The following is a 22,839-nucleotide window of genomic DNA, read 5'->3' as shown; positions in this document are numbered from 1 at the left end:
TATATGCCTACTATTACGCACGGGAAGCTCAGGAAAAAAAAACCCCGAAAATAAATCCGTAAAGATTAAATAATGGTTTCTTAAAATCTTTTAAAAACTAATATTTCGATTGGCGTTATTATTATTATTATTATTATTATTATTATTATTATTATTATTATTATTATTATTATTATTATTATTATCTCAGTTGGATTATATAATAATAATAATAATAATAATAATAATAATAATAATAATAATAATAATAATAATAATAATTCTTATTTAGCTCTCACGTGTATTTGGGTTCATTAACGCTGTATTTCCGACATTTTTTCAGGATTTCTCCGAGCAGAGAGACATGCAGAGGCAGCTGCACGAAGGCGCGGTCGGAGTTGCCCCTCGTGTCCCAGGGGACGCGGTTCAGTTGCCCCTTGATGCCACCGAGCGCAAAACGTTCTGCCCCGCGGAAAAGAAATCCGGAGAAACAGATTCCAATAAAGTGTACGGGACGTTTCCGAGCGGTGCGCCCGTTCCTCCCCCGGTTCCTGCCCCTCTTAAGGATGCCTCCGGGCCGTTTTTACCCCAAACGGATAAAGCCATGTCGCAGAATAACTGCCCCTCCTCCGCGAAACAGGGGGCAATGGTGGTTCTGGGCACAGATGGTACTGCGTCTGTTCAGCTCAACCGGGTAAGTGGATGTCAAATTCACTTTTTGTAGCTGAAAAGAGAGGCATTTATGGACAATTAAGCCCGAATTAACCTCTCGGGGAAAGGGGTTGGCTATAAGCATGTAGGGCTAGAACAAAGCTTCAGGGGCATTAGAGGTGGTAAAACTACACCTTGACAATCTGTTGTGTACTGCTGAGATAAGAATGGCAAGACAATTCATACAGTGTAGAATTAACACACGATTAAGTGTTAAGGATGAACATGGATGATAAGATCTTGAGTCGTGGTGACAATGAGGTGGTCAGTAACACCTGCACTCTGCTCATCAACACTATTGTTTTTCCCCCAGACCTACAAGTGCTGCTGTAATGTAACAAGCTCTTAACATACTGAATTAACACACAAAGAAAGGAATTGATACAAAATTAGGAAAGTCAGCTACACCTGGCGATCTGTTCTGTACTGCTGAGATCAGCAAATGTAAGTGCAAGGATGCGAATAGCACATACAACATCAAAAAAAATCATATGAGACAAAAATAATAGATATAACACCAGAGATAAAAGATAATTGTCAGGTGTGTGTGTGTGTGTGTGTGTGTGTGTGTGTGTGTGTGTGTGTGTGTGTGTGTGTGTGTGTGTGTGTGTGCGCGCAGGAAGACAAATCTGAGGTCTCATACTAACACCTACAATGCTGAATGAAAAAAATAGAACATTAGCATTAAAATAGAATAAGAAACATTGAAATCAAAATTCAAATTAAAACAAAGTGCTGAGATTTTGCTCATGCAGTAAAGGAGGGTATTTGTTGAACGATCACCTTTAGAATTGAACCAACACCAGCTAGATGTTGTTATAATGTACCTGTCAAGTGTGATAAGTAGTGCTGAGATCAGCCAAAAAAAAAACTCAGCTTCCTGTAGAGTTTTTTGTTTACTGGAAAATAAACGGATCCTTTTTTGAATCCCAAACTATTTTCACAAAATCAACACCTACAGTGATGCATTATTTACTTCACTAACACACTAACATTCCTAGTGTTAAGGTTGAGTTACACCTGCAGTCTGTTCGTCACTGCTGAGCTCAGCATACTGTATGGAAAGAAAATCCCCAGAGTTTATTCACAAAACAGGAAACCCTCTGAGGAGAACCTGAACATTTACAATAGCGAATGAAATCCTACAGTGTTCAGGTCACAACACTATTACTGAAATCATTTCTGTATTGCTGAGGTCAGCATACAGTATGTACTAAAGAGAGAGAGAGAAAGTGAGAGAGAGGGGGGGGGGTAATAGAGTTTTAATTCACAGTAATGAAAATGCTGTGTTGAATTAACTCCTACAGCACTGATTAACACTTAGTTTAGAGAATTAACATCAACCGTATTGAGGTAGGACATTGATGCCTGGCTTTATATTCAGTACTGCTGAGCTCAGCAACTATAAAGAAAAATCTCACCTTCAGTCACAGACTGACTTGTTCGTTCGTGACTCGAGGACAAAATCTACACACAGGGTATTAATTCAAAAACGTTTAGTGTTGAATGAACACTTAGTGTTTAATGAATTCTGTCAGCATTGAATTCATGCCCACGGTGATTAATTAGCACCTGCAGTTTACAACTGATTCTGTTTCTCTGCATTGAAGTAAAACCAGGTCTCTGTTTTAGAGACTTTAAACATTTCATATTAAACAAAAATTATTCTTATGCAAGGAGTGTGTGTGTGCAAGGAGAGAGAGAGACAGAGAGAGTGTGTGTGTGTGTGTGTGTGTGTGTGTGTGTGTGAGAAAGAGAGAGAGAGAGAGAGAGAGAGAGAGAGAGAGAGAGAGAGAGAGAGAGAGAGAGAGAGAGAGAGAGAGAGATTTTTTTTATATCTGTTAGTCCTTGTGGGGACCTTTGGCTGGTCCCCATAAGAAAAAGTGCCCTTTTATAAAAAGACAAGCAGTTATTATTATTATTATTATTATTATTATTATTATTATTATTATTATTATTATTATTATTATTATTATTATTATTATTATTATTTATAGCTCTCTATTTGCTTGCTGATGGGTTAAATCTAGGTGGAGCACAGCTTTAATTACCTGCATTAATAATTGTCAGCAGAAGGTAGTGGAAGTTGTATGTGTGTGTGTGTGTGTGTGTGTGTGTGTGTGTGTGTGTGTGTGTGTGTGTGTGTGTGTGTGTGTGTGTGTGTGTGTGTGTGTGTGTGTGTATGTTTAGCCTTAGGGGATTATAAATCTTGAATATCTGAACAATATTTAGTACTGCGTTTGGAAATAGATGCAGTTTGTGGCACCAGACCTGGTGAAAGCCTGTGCTGTTACTCCACACTACTGTACTGCAGCTTTAACACTGTATAATTGCACTGCAGCTTTAACACTGCAGTATCGTACCATAACCTCTGGACTGCACTACAATACTGCAGCCTCAACACTGCACAACTGTACCAAAATCTAAACACTTCACTACTGTACCTCAATGCTGCATTACTGTTTTACAGTAATAAACACGACAGCTCGTTGCTACACTGCACCGCATCAGGTTTAACACTAAATTCATAATGCTTTAACTTTAATTCTGCACTACTGTACTGTGTTACTAACACTGTGCTACTTTGTTAAGGCTAAAACAATGTACCGGACTGTAAAGCTGCAACGCTGTACTATATTGCACCTTTAATAAGGCACGGCACATAGTGTACAGCAGCCTTAACACTGCACTGCAGGTTTAACACTACATTACAGTGCTGCAGTTTAGTGCACTGCGGTTTGGGACAGAGCCAACCATTTGTGACGGTGCTTGTGTGACACTGCAGTATAATTACTATTGTCTTTATACAGAGGAAATACACTTATGCTGTACACACACACACACACACACACACACACACACACACACACACACACACACACACACACACACACACACACACACAAAAGCAGCTCTGGGTGATTCCGTTGATTGAAGATTGAAGTGATTTGCAGTGTTTGATTTCATATGTAAACCATGCTGTACATCGCTCTGCAATTTTGGAATATGTGATTACTTTGGATTGTGTGTCTGTGTGTCGATTTTCAAATAGTGTTGTTTCCTCCAGGATGCAGGTTATTTATTCGAAGTTTTGCATTTTGTGTTATCTGAGTTATAACCAGGCTTTATTGGGTTTTTCTGCCAAAACAAAAAGCTGGCAGCTCTAAGTTCTATTCCGTTATGTGTTTTCTCTCTTTCTACTCTGAAATCTATCACAATTTTGTCTTCTTTTTTCACCTGGATGTTAGTCCTGGAGTGTCGGCATAGGTTAAATCTATAAGTTGACTTCTCTATAAATTTCCATTTGCCCGATCTAGATTTAAGCTTCAGAATTAATAGTACATAAAGATTTTTCACCAAAGATTTATTTCCTGTTTAAATCTAGACAGGCTTTCATCAGGAGCATTAGCATCTGTTTTAGTATGTAAGGCACAAGCTGTTTGAAAATCGAGGCAGTAAAAATCATTAAAACAGCCATGTTGTATAACTAGGATATAAAGCTATAAAGAATTTGATCTGAGACTAGAAGCTAACTCAAGAAGATAGTTTCCTGTATTTCCAGTTTATACCTCTGTCCATGAATCTATTAAAATCATAGCAGTGTGTCCATACTCTCATCCTCTCTATCATGGTTACATACAGACAGATTAAAGAGAAAAAAACAACATATAGTGTTTTTTAGAAGGTGTTCAATCAAGAATAGCTTCAATGATCCTTGTAAAAAAAAACTCTAGCAGAACCTACTTGTAAATTTCTTTAGCTGGTGAAGAACAGTCTCTAAGAATACGTTGGTGTTCACATTGAGTTCAGTTGAGAGTTGCTGGTGGCTGTGGAGGCAACACCACAGCATGTGATTTGACTAGATGTTTTTCATTCTTCTTTGTGTCTTGTGGATGAAGGCAAAGACCTCCTTTTAGGAAAGGAATGGCATAAAGATGTGGAGTCAGAATAACTTTGTTCTGACTGATGTGATTTTTCCAGAAAACAAATGTGTTCCACAGCATTGCAGCCCCACTGGACCTATCTTCACTGTAAGGGTCAAGCATTTAGATCGCTTAGTGTATGTCATGTGAGCACTTGACACTTATTGAGAATATAGAGAACCATGTTTGACCTTCCTCTTGGCAACGTGGTCTAAAGTTCAAGTGATCCAGACTTGCACAAAGTTCTGATGCATCACACAGAGCACGGTACTGCTGAGCTGCAGCATGCAGAACATCTGACTAGACGTGTTTACACCACACCGTTTATCTAAGTTTTTCTTTTGATTCCTCACCACGGATCATTCCTATTTATTTTTATTCTCGCTACTAAAAATTTGCTTTATAGTCATATCTAAACGTATCTAATTTATTTTAGATTTCTAATTTAAATCAATTCATCTCCAAATTGAGTTAATCAAAAAATAAGGAGTTTATTTATTTAGTTATTTATTTGCTTATTCTTGTTTCCTCCCAACATCATTTGCTGATCTCTTTGAGAACTTTAGCCTTTCTGGAACACTATAATACAGGGTTCTTCTTTATAGTCAGCTGGATAAATTCAGCTTACTGTAGTTTAAGTTTACTTTATTCTCCATTGCCCTCAAATCTTACCTTCCTATTCTCAAATCAGGCCTCCATGTTCCTCTCAGTGTTCCTCCAAGCTTTTGGAAGCTTTACAGAAATATAATTGTCCTTTGAACTTTCCTAAGTTGTAAAGCCCATCTTTATTACCAGCTTGAACCTTACCACTTAACCAGACTTATACTGGGACAATGATGGCAACAGCAACAGCAGACTGTGACCAGATTAAAACTCTCTTACTGAGTGATGATGATTCCAGGTCTTTTCTATCCTCCAGAAGATTGAAGTTTGCTGTTTTCCAAAACTGGTCCAGTTGGTCTCTCCTGGAGATACCTGCAGACCCTGAAGACGTCTCCATTACAGACTGTGAATATCAACTGTCCATTCAGTGAAAATGAAATCTCCATTTTTAAATTCTGGTGAAAATATTTTTGAACATCTCAGATTTTTAGTGAAATAGATGAAATTTTACCTTGAGTCTTTGACAATGATAGAGGAGGTTTATGAAGACAACAGCAAGGTAGAAAAGCATTTTTTTTTAAAAAAAAACCCGAGGGTTTGTTTATGTTTCAAGAACTTGCTGGAATGTGGGTTCTTCTTGGTGTTCTGCACAGATATGGACTGGTGTCCCATTCATGGTGTGTTCCACCCTCATACCTAGTGTTACTGGTACAAGCTGTAGAACCTCTACAACAACCATCAGGATAAAGAATAATGAATGAATGATGGAGAGTGAAGTCCTATCCAATACCACCAGATCCAAAACGTGTTCATGTGTGTTGAGACTGAGTGACTGAAGAATATTGTGTCTTCATCCTTATAAAACCATTTACATTTATGGCATTTGACAGATACCTTTATCCAGAACATATCCTCTAATGTATACAGCTGAGCAATCGAGGGTTAGGGCCCAGAAGTGGCAGCTTGGTGTACCTGGGATTTGAACTCACAACCTTCCGATTAGCTGTCCAACACCTTAACACCTGAGATATCACTTTCAGCAGTAACTGAGCCCTCATGTGTTGTCCATGGGGACGTTCTGGAAGAGACCATGCCTATTGGTTTCATCATCAGCAATGACAGTGACTATTAATCTTGAAATATCTAAAAATAAATCTCTGTTCTCCTTACAGGAAGAGCAAGACGATGATGAAGAAGGTGATGAGAATAAAGCCAGAGGAAACTGGTCCAATAAACTGGATTTTATTCTTTCTATGGTGGGTTATGCTGTGGGTTTAGGAAACGTCTGGAGGTTTCCATACCTTGCCTTTCAAAATGGAGGAGGTGAGTGGAACAAATAAATGGAACAAGACACACTGCGCAACAAGACAAAACACACAATCGGCTATAAATCAAACACGATATTATTGATATTTACGTAAAACATTGCTTTTGTGCAGCAAACCTGAGCAGCAACACTTCTGTTAAATATTAAATCTCCACCCCAAAAATCTCTCAAAAGAACAGAGAGGGTTTTTAAAATTGTGGTTCTATCGAACTGTGACTTAACTGACATGATGCATATTTCAATTAACAAATTGATTATCATTAATTATAAAAATTATTATGTCATAGTTAATTCTTGAATCACAATTAACATAATTAGTTCAATAGCCAGAAGGCATGGAGGCCTGATCATGGTTCCTTTTTTCGTGTGAACAGAAGATGTAATTTGTTCATGTTTACATTTAAACACTGCAAGGTAACACTTAATATTTAGCAAGCATGTGCGTGTGTGTTTGTGTGTGTTTGTGTGGTTCAGGTGCATTTTTGATCCCGTACCTGATCATGTTGTGTCTTGCTGGAATTCCCATCTTCCTTCTGGAAGTTTCTTTGGGCCAATTTGCCAGTCAAGGACCTGTTTCTGTTTGGAAAGCTATTCCAGCTTTACAAGGTAAAAACATACAATTTCACGCATATTACAATCATATTTATTTATTTATTTGTTTATATTTTTTTTGTTTAGACACTTTTAAACTTTACAAATTAAAATATTCAAACAACATTCACACATTTAATTTAAATGTCAAACAACATTTAGACATTTGCATCTCTTAAAGTTTCCACTTTTTTCTTTTCACTTTTCCCTCTAATTTAAAATTACTTTTACTTTTATTTACATGACAATTAGGTACACACCAAATTGTAATACACACTGATCAGAGCCATAATTTTAAACATCAAAACACCAGGTCTTGTGTGGTGTTCTTAGTATGCAGTGGTTAGAACCTACCAAATCTGCTCCAAGGAAGAACAAGCAGAGAACCGGTGACAGCATCATAGAGCCAAAACTCACTGATGTGTGTGGAGTGAAGTCCAGTCCATCTTGTCTGATCCCATAGAAGAGCTACAGCAGCACAAACTGCTAAAAAAGTGAATGGTGGCTCTAATAGAAAGTCAGATCCCACAGAGCATCACAGCTTGCTGTTTATGGAGCTGTGTAGCTGCAGAGCATCAGAGTGACCATGCTGAATCCTGGACACCACCCAAAGCTCCTACAATGGACATCTGGACCATGGTGCATTGCAAGAAGGACGTTTGATCCGATGACTTAGGTTTTATTTTACATCATGTGAAGGAAGTGTGTGGGGAAGAGATCGCACCAGGATGCCTATAGATAGAAGGCGACCTGGTGGAGACAATGACATCCTCTGTACAATGTTCTGAAGGGGAAACCTCAGGTTCTGGAGTTCATGTGGACGGTTTTTTGACACTTATCACCTTCCTAAACGTTTCTACAGACCAGGTTCACCCATTCACTGTAACAGTGGTGCCAAATAACAGGTTTGACAAATACTACAAAGAGTTCAAGGTGTTGACTCAAATTCTTCAGATCCGATCGAGGATCTGCTGCTAACATCCTGGTGGATACCACAGCACACCTTCAAGATCTTGTGGAGGCCAGGCCTCGAAGGTTTAGAGCTGTTTTGGCAGCACAAAGTGAACTCCACTGTTATGCAGGAGGTTATAATGTAATGGCTGATCAGTGTGTAAATCATCAGTATATCATCACTTAGAGAATCTTGTAAATATTCAGAATCTGCATTATTTCATGTTTTAGAGTTCCAGTGTTGTGTTTGCCTGTCGGTCAGTAATATACTGTATCTCATCTCATTTATTTATTTTAGGTTGCGGGATTGCCATGTTGATTATATCAGTCTTGATAGCCATATACTATAATATAATAATGTGCTGGACACTGTACTACCTGTTCGCTTCATTCACTTCGTCGAAGGGCGTATTGCCATGGACTTACTGTACAAACGAATGGAACACAGCCGAGTGCAAAGACAAAGAAATGCTGCAGCTAGGTAAGGACCATCAGTCTGTCTGTCTGTCTGTCTGTCTGTCTGTCTATCTATCTATCTATCTATCTATCTATCTATCTATCTATCTATCTATCTATCTATCTATCTATCTACCTATCTATCTACAGTATCTGTCTGTCTATCTGTCTGTCTATCTATGCCTCATTCTATTGATTGAATTCAAAATAATTGCAGTTTAATTAATATCTATCCTTTTTCTGCTTAACAGAATTTATCTTCATTTATTTGAAGATAATAGCTCTGTCTCTTTTAGTTTGTCTATCCATTGCAATATTTTTTTATTTTTGCCTTTTTTCTGCCTTTTTTTTACACACAGTTCACATTTTCCTAATACTTTCTCTCTTTGTTTCTCTTTCCTCTGTTTTCTCTCGCTCCAATTTGCCACCCATCAGAATTTAATAATCTATTTAAGCTTGTTTTGCTTTTGGAAAGACACAGACACATGTATTGGATGTAGCTTGAAATGTATTGGAAATAACTTGAAACTAACAAAAGTGATAATAAATAAACATTTACTGAAAATTGATTAAGGAAAATCAGACAATGAAACTGGCCTGAACAAAAACAGAAAGGATTGAAAATAATTTGACCAAAGGGACATGTTAAATTAAAGTGTGTCCTTTAATTAGCATCACAGGTGTCTTCAAAGATGTAATCAGTCAGTCCTGTCCTGTCAGTACAGTTTTGGCTGTAAAGGATTCTTATATATAATATATAACAATAAATATTACATATATATTCCAAATATTTGGAATGAAATGTAAAAAGATATACGATTAAGTATGTTTTGTTTTAGTGGATTCAGCAGTAAATGCTGCTTACTAGACATATTTTGTTAAGCTGCAATGAGACTCACACGCCCTCTAACGACCATTCGGAGAACTGCATCTCAAAATCAGCGTCATTGGCGACATCTGGCGTCAAACCTGGAAATTGCACCAGCCTTGTAGCTTTACATCCTTTTTGCTTCTATTTATTTTGGCATTATTACTAATTTTAAAGCTAAAAGAATAACGTTCTGGTAGTTATTCTGGTAACACAAGTTGTTAAATCTTTGGCCCAAAGCTTCATTTTAAAAACATGTAATGTAATAAAACATGTAATCATTTATAGATAGGAATTATTAGATAAAGTGCACCCAGGAATTATTACTTGTTTTAAGAACCACAACCCACAATCGATAAAATGGTACAAAATCTAAAAATGTCAAACATAATCAACATAAACACACTTTTTACAGTGTGTGTTATATTTTCTGTATATTGTAGGTCTTTAGTTTGCACTTGGATTTGTAATGTTTTTTTAAAATCTTTAAATGATGTCTGTAGGTTTTTTAAATGAATTAAATATATTATATCTACTGTCTCAATATTTTCTGTTGTGATTTTAACTGTTTTGCAATTTCTTAAGTAAACATTTAATTGTTTTGAATTAAATATTCATTTTGATTAGAATTAGTACTCAACCTGTAGGCAGGAGTAGATGGGGTAGTTATTAATCTATTTCTATTTATAATCTATATAATTTTAAATGAATAACTACATCATATATCTTCTCATAAGTTCCTATGGCTACATATCAGCCTTCAATGTGAAAATGATCTCTCACTTTTTATCTTGAAGTGATCTCTTAATATCAACTCAAACTATTTGATTTCTAGTGTTAACAGCTTTAATATTATTGGGTTAGTTTTAACAAAACAGTAGTAAAAGAAATAAAAAAAATTAACAGATGGATGGACTCCAGGTGAACGAATAATTAGTTCGTTATATAATGACGACATAATATTAAATTATATTATCACTATAGAATTTCTTGTCATTTTATTTACCTCCACTATTTCTGTTCTCTCGGATCCTTCTAGTTTCTAAATGCTTTTTGAAATTATTTCAGTTTGCAATTCTATATTATAAAATTGCTTTACACACTGCTTAGTCACCTCCAAAAAAATTAATTAAAAAAAAATTTTTTTTTAATAACAATTTTTTTGTACAGCCACATATATTGTCTTTAGTGGTTCTTATTCACCTGCTTTTTTCCTGTGTAACAGATTCCTGTATCCTTCGAGAAAGAAACATCACCTCTGTAAAGAACACTACATTTTGTTTGACTGCAAATGTCACTGGGAGTTTAAGCAAGCTTCTAAATATCACCACGGATAACAGAACCTATGTCAGCCCCAGTGAAGAATATTTCAAGTGAGGGTTTTTTTTAAACAATTTTGTATTTCAAAGCAAATTATTTGTAGGTTAAAAAAAATAATTAGAATGAATTAGAATTTTAAATCCTTGTATACATGGTTGAAGAGTTTTTATTTAATTGATGAAAAAGTGTGCTGATATTTTTTTCCTATCCTGTTTCTCTTATCAGATATAATGTGTTGCACATTTCCAAAGGGATTGAGTATCCTGGAGACATCCGCTGGCCTCTGGCAGCTTGCCTTTTTCTAGCATGGCTCATTGTCTATGCTTCCCTGGCTAAAGGAATCAAGTCATCAGGCAAGGTAAAAAAAAAAAAAAAAAAAAAAAAAAAAAAATCACTAATTCATTCTGTTTAAAAACACAGTCTTCATTGACTAATGAATGACTTTCTCTTTATGTGTCCTGCACTGCCCCCTTGTGTTCATTAGGTGTCATTGCAGTAACTGACTTGGCTGACATGGTTGAAACCATCAGTTGTGAAATGAAATTATTTGGATATGCAGACGTGTACAGATGATTATGAAATATTATATTATATTATATTATATTATATTATATTATATTATATTATGAAGCAGATTTATTTGAAAATGCTAATGAATGCACAGACTAGTTTTGATTTTCTGTTAAAAGAGCTCTTGGAATATTTCTTGCTTCTCAGCATCACATAAGGAAATTTTGCTGATGGTAAAAGACAAGGCCTTTATTCACGGTCTTATTTTGACCCATTTGGTTGCTCATGATAAGCTCCATCATCCTCAGTTTGATCCTGAGCTTCAACTGTGGGGAGTTTTTGTGCAAGATTTTCAAGTATCTATAAGAGTTTCCTTCAGTTTCTCCAGTTTCCTTCTGCCCCCCCCCCCCCCCCAAAAAAAAAAACAAAACACCATTGTCTATGATAAATGACTCTAGTGTGAATACATGTGTGTGCATATAATTGTCATCCCATTCAGGACGGGTCCTGAGTTTCTAAATGTTTTCTGATCCAATGCCACTGTGTTTGAGAGAATGTTGAGTTAATTTAATATTGTGTTCCTAAAGTGATGTTAGGAAGCTGCTTAAGGAACTTTGTGTTAGCGTTAGCAAAATTTTCTTATGTAGGTCATTTTGCGCTGTGGAGACTTGAGAAATAAATAGTTTCCTCTTCTTCCAATTTCTGTTTGTGTATGTGTTTTTTTTTTTTTTTTTTTTTTTGCATTGCATAGGTGGTGTATTTTACAGCCACTTTTCCTTACGTGGTTTTGGTGATTTTGTTGATCCGTGGCGTGACGCTGCCTGGTGCAGGATCCGGTATCCTTTACTTCATTACACCAAAATGGGAAAAACTCAACGATGCCAAAGTAAGATGAAGACTGACATGCAGCAATATTTACAATTTTGTACAATATTGCAATATATTATGACAAACACATACATTATAGTATTTCTAATATGTAACAAGCAGCAGGATGTTAGCATTTTGATGCCATATGCAGCCTCAGTGATTTAGAGATTTCAGTAATTGTGTGTGTTTGAAATGAGTATATTATTAATTGTATTAATGCATATCATTATGTCTACTGTGTTATTTCTCTCTCTCTCTCTCTCTCTCTCTCTCTCTCTCTCTCTCTCTCTCTCTCTCTTTCTATCTCTCTCTCAGGTATGGAAGGATGCTGCCACTCAGATCTTCTTCTCTCTTTCCGCAGCGTGGGGAGGGTTAATCACTCTCTCCTCATACAATAAATTTCATAACAACTGTTATAGGTAAGCTTCACTGATCCATTTAAATGTATGAGCATAATTAATTTCTGAACCACTTGAAAATGCTAATCAGCTACGTCATTTTGCGTAGATGATTCAATCAACGGAGAAATAAGAGGATCAGGATTAAAGAAGGTTAGATTAACGTTGAGGGAATGTTATTTCAGTAAGCTCATAGCGTGTTAGTGTTATAGAAACGTCTTCATAGTATGAGGGAATAAATACTTACCACATGATTATGTAGGGCTAAAAGACATCTTGCTACAGAGTCTTGACTTTTTCAGAACTAAACATGGCCAGGAACCGTCGACATTTACAGACAGGGGCCAGAGAAAATGATCAAGCTCTGTTGTTTCTTTTCAATGTGGTAGCAAACAAAACTCTCTAACATTTATAAAGAAATTGCTTTGAGATTTCGAGGTTTTTTTCCCCAAGTCACTGGATGAAAGTCACTGTCTCGCTCATGAACACTCGGGGTCATCTTAGCTCATCACCAACATGCCCAAGTCTAGCATATCTCCATTGCATGTCGTTCTCCCAGTCTTCTGGCTAGACAAACAGCAGTCTTTAGAGATTCTCGTTTCCATTCTGAGACCTGAGCTCTCTGGGAGATTGATTTAAAGAGACTTGTATAAGTATGAGGTCCTTGGTACAGTATGCCTCTGGGGAGATTGAGTCAGACCAGACTGCTTCTATTATGCTAGCCATGGTGATAACATGCATAATGCAGGAGCTGCTACAGTATATACAGTTAAAGTCCCTGTATGAAGGATAGCACTCTAGTTAGGATCATGCAGTGCGCTGGATCTAAATGATGGAGTTGAGGAGCTGCTGGCTTGCAAGATCCTCAACCTGCTCCTTGCAACAGTATACTATGATGGCTAAGAGAAAGCACATCCTCCTTCAATCCTGTGTATTTATTTATCCGTGCTTTAATAACAGCTGGTTTATTAGCAAACCGTATGTATGATTTTGTATGTATGTACTGTATGATGTTTTTTTCCACCTTCTGTAGTTCGTCTATCTCGAGATGTTTATAAAGCTTTTGTGATCATTTTACAGACTTGTACCCAGAATGTGTTTCGAAAATAACATTTTATGTCATTGTCTCATTTTATCTCATTCTCCTCCCAACAGGGACACTATAATAGTGACGTGTACAAACAGTGCTACCAGTATTTTTGCTGGCTTCGTGATTTTTTCCGTCATCGGCTTCATGGCTCATGAGCTTAAGGTGCCGATCGAGAGGGTGGCAGATGAGGGTAGGTCAATAAAGGAAGAGTTTATAAAAAAGATAAAAAATGATGGCGATGATTTGTTTTTTTTTCTTTTCTATATGCTGAAATCATCACATTGACACAAAATGACACAATTACAGGTGAAAACTGTAACACTCTTCTCTTCTAACTGTGTGTTCTGGTGGATCTGAACACCAGTTTATACTTATGTGTATCTGTGAAGAACTCGTGCTTGGCCAGTGACGTACCCCAGGGTGTCTCCATTCATACCTTTAAATACAAGTGTCCACTATGGGGCAGAAAAAAATAATGTTATGTTAAATTCAACACTTTAAGGACCCAAAATGACCTGAAACACTGTTTTTAGTTTTAGATCTAGTTCTATTAGTCTTTATGAATAATAAATAATTGTATTTTGCGAATGCCTTTCGTGCTTGTGATCATGAGAGCATGCTTTTAACAGTGGACATTGTAGGATATTGATATTGTCTTACGTATTTTACCAACAAAACTTTGTTTTTAATTGAATGCACAGTTTATTATTTTAATTGAAATTAAGGAATTCAACTGAAAGGTTTCTTTAACTTTTACAGGATGGGAAGTCTATTTACATCTGTGTGTGTGTGTGTGTGTGTGTGTGTGTGTGTGTAGGTCCTGGCATTGCATTTGTGGTTTATCCCGAAGCCCTCACCAGGCTGCCTATCTCTCCATTTTGGGCCATCATTTTCTTTCTTATGCTCCTCACACTTGGGCTGGATACCATGGTAACAAACTTGTGTGTGTGTGTGTGTGTGTGTGTGTGTGTGTGTGTGTGTGTGTGTGTGTGTGTGTGTGTGTGTGTGTGTGTGTGAGAGAGAGAGAGAGATAGAGAGAGAGAGAGAGAGAGAGAGGAAAAGAGAGAGAGAGAGAGAGAGAGAGAGAGAGAAAGAAAGACAGAGAGAGGGAAAGAGAAATAGAGAGAGAGAGAGAGAGAGTTAGAGAGAGAGAAAGTGTGTGTGAGAGAGAGAGAAAGAAAGAGAGAGAGAAAGAGAACTAGAGAGAGAGACAGAGAGAGAAAAAAAGAAAGAGAAAGAGAGACAGAAAGAAAAAGAGAAAGTGAGAGAGAGAGAAAGTGAGAGAGAGAGAGAGAGAGAAAGAACTAGAGAGAGAGAGAGACAGAGAGAGAGAGAAAGAAAGAGAAAGTGAGACAGAAAGAGAAAGAGAAAGTGAGAGAGAGAGAAAGTGAGAGAAAGAGAAAGTGAGAGAGAGAGAGAAAGTGAGAGAAAGAGAAAGTGAAAGAGAGAGAGAAAGAGAACTAGAGAGAGAGAGAGAGACAGAGAGAGAAAGAAAGAAAGAGAAAGTGAGACAGAAAGAGAAAGAGAAAGTGAGAGAGAGAAAGAGAGAGAGAGAGAGAGAGAGAGAGTGAGAGAATTCCAGATATGTTGGTATATGTATGTTATATTTACACACACACACTCTTGTATCCTCTACAGTTTGCAACCATCGAGACTATAGTGACGTCTGTCACTGACGAATTCCCCAAATATCTGCGAAAGCACAAACCTCTCTTCACCCTTGTATGCTGTGTGTCCTTCTATATCCTGGGCTTCCCGATGATAAACGAGGTTTGAAAACAGACCACTGAACTTATCTGATCTTATAGTCGCTGTGTTTTTAATAGAGAACGCTGCACACTAGGTCATATTATAAAAAGATTTGTGATGAAAAGCTTTTCAATATTCTTCTGGAAATAACAAGAAATTGACAGCTATTTCTTCAACACCACGAATCCGAAGCAGTCGATGAGCTTAAGAACCACTTTGGAACACAGCTGGTAGTAGGAGTAGTGTTGCTAAGGCTGTGATCACTCCATCGATTTTTTTCTATTGACCGTTAACGAAACGCTTCTGCCAAATGGCTAAATGTAGAATAAACCTGCATGTTATCTTAAAAGAAACATATCCAAGACAAGACATAAAACCTATGTTTTCCTAACCCCTAGACAGCAGTATTGCTGCTCTTAGGTCTCTCCAGCTTCATGGTGTTTCTCTGCACCTCCTCCTCACGTCTGTGTGGCTTTTTTTCCTGGGTTTTTTTTTTTCCAGCTTCACTCCCTCCATAAAAACACACCAGTTGGTGGGTTGGCTAAATTAAATTGCCCCTTGCCCTTGTAAAGGTGTAAAGGTGTGTGCCTTGTGCCCTCGGATGAATTGGTGTCCAATCCACGGTCTAATCCCACTTTAAACCCAGCGTCCCTGAAATAGGCTCCAGAGCCACAGCAGACCTGAGCAGTATAAAGTGAGGTGATTGAGAAAGCACAGAAATGAAGCTCCAACCCCTACTCTACTCTACTCTTCTCTTCTCTTCTCTTCTCTTCTCTTCTCTTCTCTTCTCTTCTCTTCTCTTCGCTTCTCTTCTCTTCTTTCTTTCTTTTCTTTTCTTTACTTATCTTTTCTTTTTTAATAGACTTGCTTTTGTTTCAAGTCAGACACGATAAAAATGTATGCATGTTAATAGTTTGTCACATTTGTAATTCTGTATATTTTTTTCATGCATTGTGTGTGTGTGTGTGTGTGTGTGTGTGTGTGTGTGTGTGTGTGTGTGTGTGTGTGTGTGTGTGTGTGTGTGTTTACAGAGTGGCATGTACATGCTTCAGCTGGTTGATACCTATGCAGCCTCTTATTCGCTCGTCATACTCGCCATCTTTGAGTTAATTGGAGTTTGTTACATCTACGGTGAGTTTATTACTAGATCAAAAACATTAATGAGGAATGAATGAATGAATGAATGAATGAATGAATGAATGAATGAATGACCTTCCTATGGTTAACAGTGATGAATAACAAAAGCAAAAAAAGAAATAAGAGCAGAATTATTTTGAACATTTATAGAAATATTTCTACTTCCTGCCATTTCATTCACTGTTTAGTTATAAATAATTGTATTTCTCATACATAAAGTACTATCATTGTCAGGTAAACTCATCTAGAGCTAAAGTGAATGAGCTAATATTGGATACAGGATTTAATTGACGTCTCTTTAATTGACGTCTCTCTTTATTTTCCAACACTCACTGACTATTAGCTGGTGTCTGCTTTCACGTAGTGCTGCGAAAGGAGATGAAGATCAAACCACACTAGGATAATCTAATCTGGTGATCGTTGTGCATTATTATTTATATTTAACTTCTCCTGGATATTCTGGCTTAAGGAACGTAGTGCAAGTTGCAGCAGGTTGCATCATAATAGCATTACAGTCATAGAAGTTGGAAACAGGTTCATGTACAGCTAAGAATATATGGAAATACAGGCAGCTCATCCCTCATTCGTGTAGCAGCCAATCATATATTGTCAGATTGCACAAACGCATGCAGATACGGATGAAGAGTTCACCTCAGACATCAGGATGAGGAAAATACCTGATATCAGTGATGCAGTTAAAAAAAACAAGGCTACACTGGACACGGAGAGTGTGTGTTCGAGAGTGTGTGGTATTTTAAGTTACTCCAGCCTTCCTATTAACTACATGAACTACAGCCGTTCTACTCGTTTCAGCTCACAGAAATGTCACACACTGGATTTTTTTTGCACTATAAAGATTTATAGAAAGTATTTTTAGTTTTCACTATGAAATATTCCTTAAACATACCTGTACCTGATCTCGCTCCATAAGGTTTTTCCACCATATTATTTTTTCATATTTATTTCTTTATTTCTTTATTTAAAAAAAAAAATTGTGCTATGTTTTTTATTGAGACATAAACAATCGTTCCCTTCTCTGTCCACAAGGTGTCACTTTTGTCCTTCCATGTTGAACAGACTAATTGGGTTGAAATAATTTCTCTGACTAAGATTTTGATATATTATTTATCGTGGATCTAGACCTTCAAAATTGTTTGTACTGATCATTGGTGAAAAGATTAAATGTGTATCTTAAGAATATGCTTATGCTCTGAAATTTAAAGAGGGAGCCTGAAGCCATGAATTGGAGGAGATAAAAATGGTGGCTGTAATTTACTGAAGTGAAAGTTTTTAAGTGTCCTAATTTATTTCCTCCTTTGTTCTTTATTCATTGTTTTCTTCTGCATCAATAAACCGATATTTCCTTTTGCACTTACACACACACTCTCTCTCTCTCTCTCTCTCTCTCTCTCTCTCTCTCTCTCTCTCTCTCTCTGTCTGTCTGTCTGTCTCTGTCTGTCTGTCTCTCTCTCTGCAGGCTTGCAGCGGTTCTGTGAGGACATCGAAATGATGATTGGTTTCCAGCCGAACAGATTCTGGAGGATTTGTTGGGCTTTTGTAACACCTACTATCCTCACAGTAGGTTTGATTCTACACATAACAGTATTTCCCTCCTTTTTTCTCACCTGCCTGCCTTCATTTTGCCCATCCTTTTCTCTTTTTTTAAAAATTGGTGACTGGAAATTGACTGAGAGAGACTGCCTGAGACTGAAAGAAAACAAGGTGGCTGTGAGTTTGAACATAAAAGCAGCCTTCTAAAGCTACAGGACAGGAGACGGTGGAATTTCAGCGCAGACATGATAAATGTGTGATCTGTATTGCATTTATATAATAATAATAATAATAATAATAATAATAATAATAATAATAATAATAAATAATATTAAAAGGCTAAAACAGTAGATCATATTAATAAGAAGAAAAGTCTATTAACGTTACATTTTTACCCATACAGCCAACATAAGGGATAAAATAAATAAATAAATAAAAATACAGGGGTCACGGTGGCTTAGTGGTTAGCACGTTCGCCTCACACCTCCAGGGTTGGGGGTTCGATTCCCGCCTCCGCCTTGTGTGTGTGGAGTTTGCATGTTCTCCCCGTGCCTCGGGGGTTTCCTCCGGGTACTCCGGTTTCCTCCCCTGGTCCAAAGACATGGTAGGTTGATCGGCATCTCTGGAAAATTGTCTGTAGTGTGTGAGTGTGTGAGTGAATGAGAGTGTGTGTGCCCTGTGATGGGTTGCCACTCCATCCAGGGTGTATCCTGCCTTGATGCCTGATGATGCCTGACGCCTGGCACAGGCTCCCCATGACCCGAGAAGTTCAGATAAGCGGTAGAAAATGAATGAATGAATGAATTAAAAATCATGTGTGATCAGGGAAGCAGGCGAGGAGCAGGCTCGGGTTGACGTGTTTTTAATAATCGTGATAATCCAATCAAATGCAAGATTCAAGAACAGACAGTAGGTGCAGGGAAGGTCAGGAGATCAACAAGAAAAGCAGAAACCAGAAATTAGATCAAAATTTTCAGTTTTTAGACACAAAAACATTTTCATGTCATTTTTTTGGTTTGTCGATTCATTGATTCAGGTGATTTTTTTAAGAAGACTTTATTTTGTCACATATACATTACAGCACAATGAAATTCCTTCTTCACATATCCTGACTTTGGAAGTTGGGGTCAGAGCACATTGGCAGCCATGATACAGTATCCCTGGAGCAGAGAGGGTTAAGGGCCTTGCTCAAGGGCCCAACAGTAGCAGCTTGATCCTCTGATCAGCAACTCAGAGCCTAAACCACTTGAGCCATCACTGCTGTGTTGTAGTTTAAATTTCTTCAGTACTCAGTTGTAGTGTGGATTTTTTACAGGGTCAAAATGTCCAAATGTTCGGTAGCAGAGTATCATTTAGATTTAGATTTCGATGTATTCATTACAGCGTCGATTAGATTATAGTGTCAATTTATTCCATTCTGTGTTGAGTTTATTTTAATTCTGTTTTGTCTGGTAGTTTATTTTGGGGCTGAGTTTGTACCAGTGGAAGGTGATGACCTATGAGGACTACACCTACCCCACCTGGTCCATGGTGCTCGGCTGGCTCATGGTCATCTGCTCCGTTATCTGGATCCCCATCATGTTTGTCATTAAGATGTACATTGCTCCAGGAACATTTATCGAGGTAACATTAGTCCTAATCATGATATCAATAATAATTATACATGTGAGTACAGCAACACAGGAGGATCTTAAATACTAGAATATATTCAGTATAATATAAAGTTAGAAGTTGAAGGTAAAGGCAGGGTGGATGTCAGTATAATATACATCCTCCTGTCATGTATCTCAGGTAAACTGATGGAATCTGAAAGTATATTTAAAGCCATCTGAACTACTGTCACATCCTGACAACTACCCAGTGTTCATGAATTATACCAGTTAAATCAGACGCTTGAACTGAAACCTTTCTGTCAATTTTAGTTTTGACATTAATGACAATATGATTTTCTGGTATCGATATAAAATCTGGGATTTATAGGATGATAATATTTAAGGAACAATTTGGAATTTTATATTTTACAAGTAACTAATAAAATTAATCCTTCCTCCCTCTCTCTAACCCCTCCCCCCTTCTCTCTCTCTCTCTCTCTCTCTCTCTCTCTCTCTCTCTCTCTCTCTCTCTCTCTATCTCTCTCTGTGCCCACTTTCTCTCACCCCCTGTGTCCCCCTTCTCTCTAACTCTCTCACACCCCCACTTTCTCTCACCCCCTGTGTCCCCCTTCTCTCTAACTCTCTCACACCCCCACTTTCTCTCACTCTTGCTTCCCTCTCTCTAACTCTCACACACCCCCACTTTCTCTCACCCCCTGTGTCCCCCTTCTCTCTAACTCTCTTTCCCCCACTTTCTCTCACTCCTGTGTCCACCCAACTCTCTCACCCCCCACTTTCTCTCACTCCTGCTTCCCTCCTCTCTCTAACTCTTTCTCATCCTACCTCCCCCCCTCTCTTTCTGCCAACTTTCTCTCACCCTCCCCTGCCTCTCTCCCTCTCTCTCTATTCCTCTCTTACTCACCCTCCTCCTCCTCCTCCACTCTCCCACCCCCATCTTTCTCTCTCCCCGATTCCCCCTGCCCCCCTCCCCACCTTTCTTTCTTTCTCCATACCCCCCCACGCCTCCCCTCTCTCTACAGCGACTGAAGCTTGTGTGTTCTCCTCAGCCTGACTGGGGTCCTTTCCTAATGAAGCATCGTGGTGAGCGTTATAAAAACATGATTGATCCACTTGGAACAAATTCATTGGGGCTCAAACTTCCTCCTAAAGACTTCCAGCTCTCTGGCCCTTGACCTTAAGACTTCATTTGTCAAAACCCTCAATTTCTATAAATTCCTCAGTACGCACTAACCGACAGACTTGGCTTGAACTTGCTGGGAGATTACATTCTGTTTAAACTCTTCTAAAAACTTTGACCGCAGTTTCTTCAACTTCACTTTTCTACCTTAAAGTTCTTCTTATTTCTTCCTCCTAACAGAAAAACCCCTCTTACTCTTTTAACTTTTCCACCTTCTTCCCTTGTCTTCACTGTTCCCTTGTCTTTTTTCTTGTCTGCAAAGCCGCCTTCATTTCAGTGCTGGACGTCTTGTACACACTCTCCTGCATAATTTTTCATCTTCTCATACAAAAAAACATGTCCTGAAAATCCCCAAATCACATGAGGAAGAAGGACGTTTCTTTGTAGGTTAATTCTTGCTCTTTACCTGCTCTATAAATCTGTAACTTTGTGCCTCTGACCTCTTCTGAATAGATCAAGACTAGTTTTTATTTTGTGCAGCGCTGTTTCCTGACGCTGTATAACTCAGAATAAATATAACGCTCTATTAAGAAGGACAGCTTTATGCTAGCTGCTAAATCCTATATTCTTGCATTACAAGAAGCACAAAGCTAGTTGTTGATTTCTTTATATTCTGTAATCTCTCCAAACTGTATGCACATCAATCTCTCCCGTTAAATAGCTGACGATCGCAGCCATAATGTTTAGAAAAACACTACTCAGTGGCCAGGTAGCATTTATGTGTCAAAACGTATATATTTATCTCTACATGTTTGTGATCTTTCCTTGGAATTGCTGTGTCTTTTATGCAAGAAGGAGAATCTTGATGCTATAAATCCATATCCATGTAGAAACTCTACACACCGACCGTGTGTGGCATGTGTGCTAAGCCGTGTGTCGTTAGCTGTGTGGCTGATAAATATGATATTTATATATTTTAGAGAGTCGTAGTTAGTTAAGCTGTGCGTTAAATGTCATCGCCTTCCTTCAGTCTGTAGACTACAAAAAAAGCTATGTCTCTGAGTAAGATGTTTGGAGATCTCCTCTTTTACGTCCGTCGTCGCCATGTAACAGGGTCTCAGGTATAATTCTCATTGGCCTTATTTTTTTCAGATGAAGTGGATTCAGTTTTCCTTTTTAGTTTCAAGTACTTCGAACACAAGGACAGTTTTCACAGATGGATATTGGCCCTATTTATATTTCTGCAATCAGATTTCTAGTGAGATAATTTTAGACTTTTCCTCGTTGAATAAGGGAATGGTGAATTCGGATTATTCGGACTCATATAGCTGTCGTCACTTGTCGTTAGCCAAGAATACGGTGTACAGACAGTACTGTACTGTAGCATATTCAATAGCTAGCTAGTCACATTCAAGCTAATAATAGGGCAATTAGTGATAACATAAATCAGCACACTGTACTTAAGTCTGATTGGTGAAACAGGGATGCTGCAGACGGACAAGTGACTCCGTGTCTGTGTTCATTTTCACTTGATGAGAGAAATCTGACATATAATACCACAGACAATAACATCATTTGAAGCCATGAGGAAAATGACCTTCCACAGCTCAGAGGTTTAATACCTAGATTATATATATATATATATATATATATATATATATATATATATATATATATTTATATATATATATTAGATTATATGTCTATCTTTTTATTTCTGTTAAATGTATGTGTGATAGTAACCAATCGAAATACTTCATTCTTAAGCAATCAAAAATTATTGGCCTCATGTCACACAGACCTATATAGAGGTGCTCCGAGCTAAGATTCTCCGTCTGGATCCGTTGCATGCTTTCTCACACCGTGAAATGAGCTCGCAATCATGTGTCATTAGTAGACTCGAAAGATGAGGTGTCATGAAAAAAAAATATATAAACATAAATATATATAAATCTGTTGTATGTATATGCATCGTTGTACATGCATTGGTATTTAGTACCACAACATTTGTGTGTGTGTGTGTGTGAGTGTTCCTAAATAGCCATCTAAGTGTTAGCATCCTGGGATAGATGACA

The 22,839-nt window shown here is 37.7% G+C and overlaps 1 protein-coding gene across 1 annotated transcript; it reads left to right on the top strand.

The window, feature by feature from the left end:
* The first annotated feature begins 327 nt into the window (after nt 1-327).
* slc6a5 (solute carrier family 6 member 5) lies at nt 328-22,365 on the top strand. The gene is made up of 15 exons (XM_027152149.2): nt 328-673; nt 6,389-6,539; nt 7,018-7,149; nt 8,384-8,566; nt 10,635-10,782; nt 10,955-11,087; nt 11,991-12,125; nt 12,425-12,528; nt 13,663-13,787; nt 14,415-14,527; nt 15,236-15,367; nt 16,378-16,477; nt 17,961-18,061; nt 19,490-19,657; nt 20,667-22,365. The coding sequence occupies exons 1-15, from the start codon at nt 344-346 to the stop codon at nt 20,817-20,819; spliced, it is 2,208 nt and encodes a 735-aa protein (XP_027007950.2). The 5' UTR covers nt 328-343; the 3' UTR covers nt 20,820-22,365.
* Nucleotides 22,366-22,839: the final 474 nt, after the last annotated feature.

Source organism: Tachysurus fulvidraco, chromosome 2, assembly GCF_022655615.1.
Source record: "Tachysurus fulvidraco isolate hzauxx_2018 chromosome 2, HZAU_PFXX_2.0, whole genome shotgun sequence".
Lineage (NCBI taxonomy): Eukaryota > Metazoa > Chordata > Actinopteri > Siluriformes > Bagridae > Tachysurus > Tachysurus fulvidraco.
This window is presented reverse-complemented; position numbering and strand designations above follow the sequence as displayed.

Excerpts from the sequence above, each read along its gene's own strand:
- slc6a5 (XM_027152149.2), top strand. The coding sequence starts at position 344 with ATGCAGAGGCAGCTGCACGAAGGCGCGGTCGGAGTTGCCCCTCGTGTC. Across the intron at positions 14,528-15,235 it reads CACTTGGGCTGGATACCATG|TTTGCAACCATCGAGACTAT; the intron begins GTAACAAACTTG and ends TATCCTCTACAG. Across the intron at positions 18,062-19,489 it reads TAACACCTACTATCCTCACA|TTTATTTTGGGGCTGAGTTT; the intron begins GTAGGTTTGATT and ends TTTGTCTGGTAG.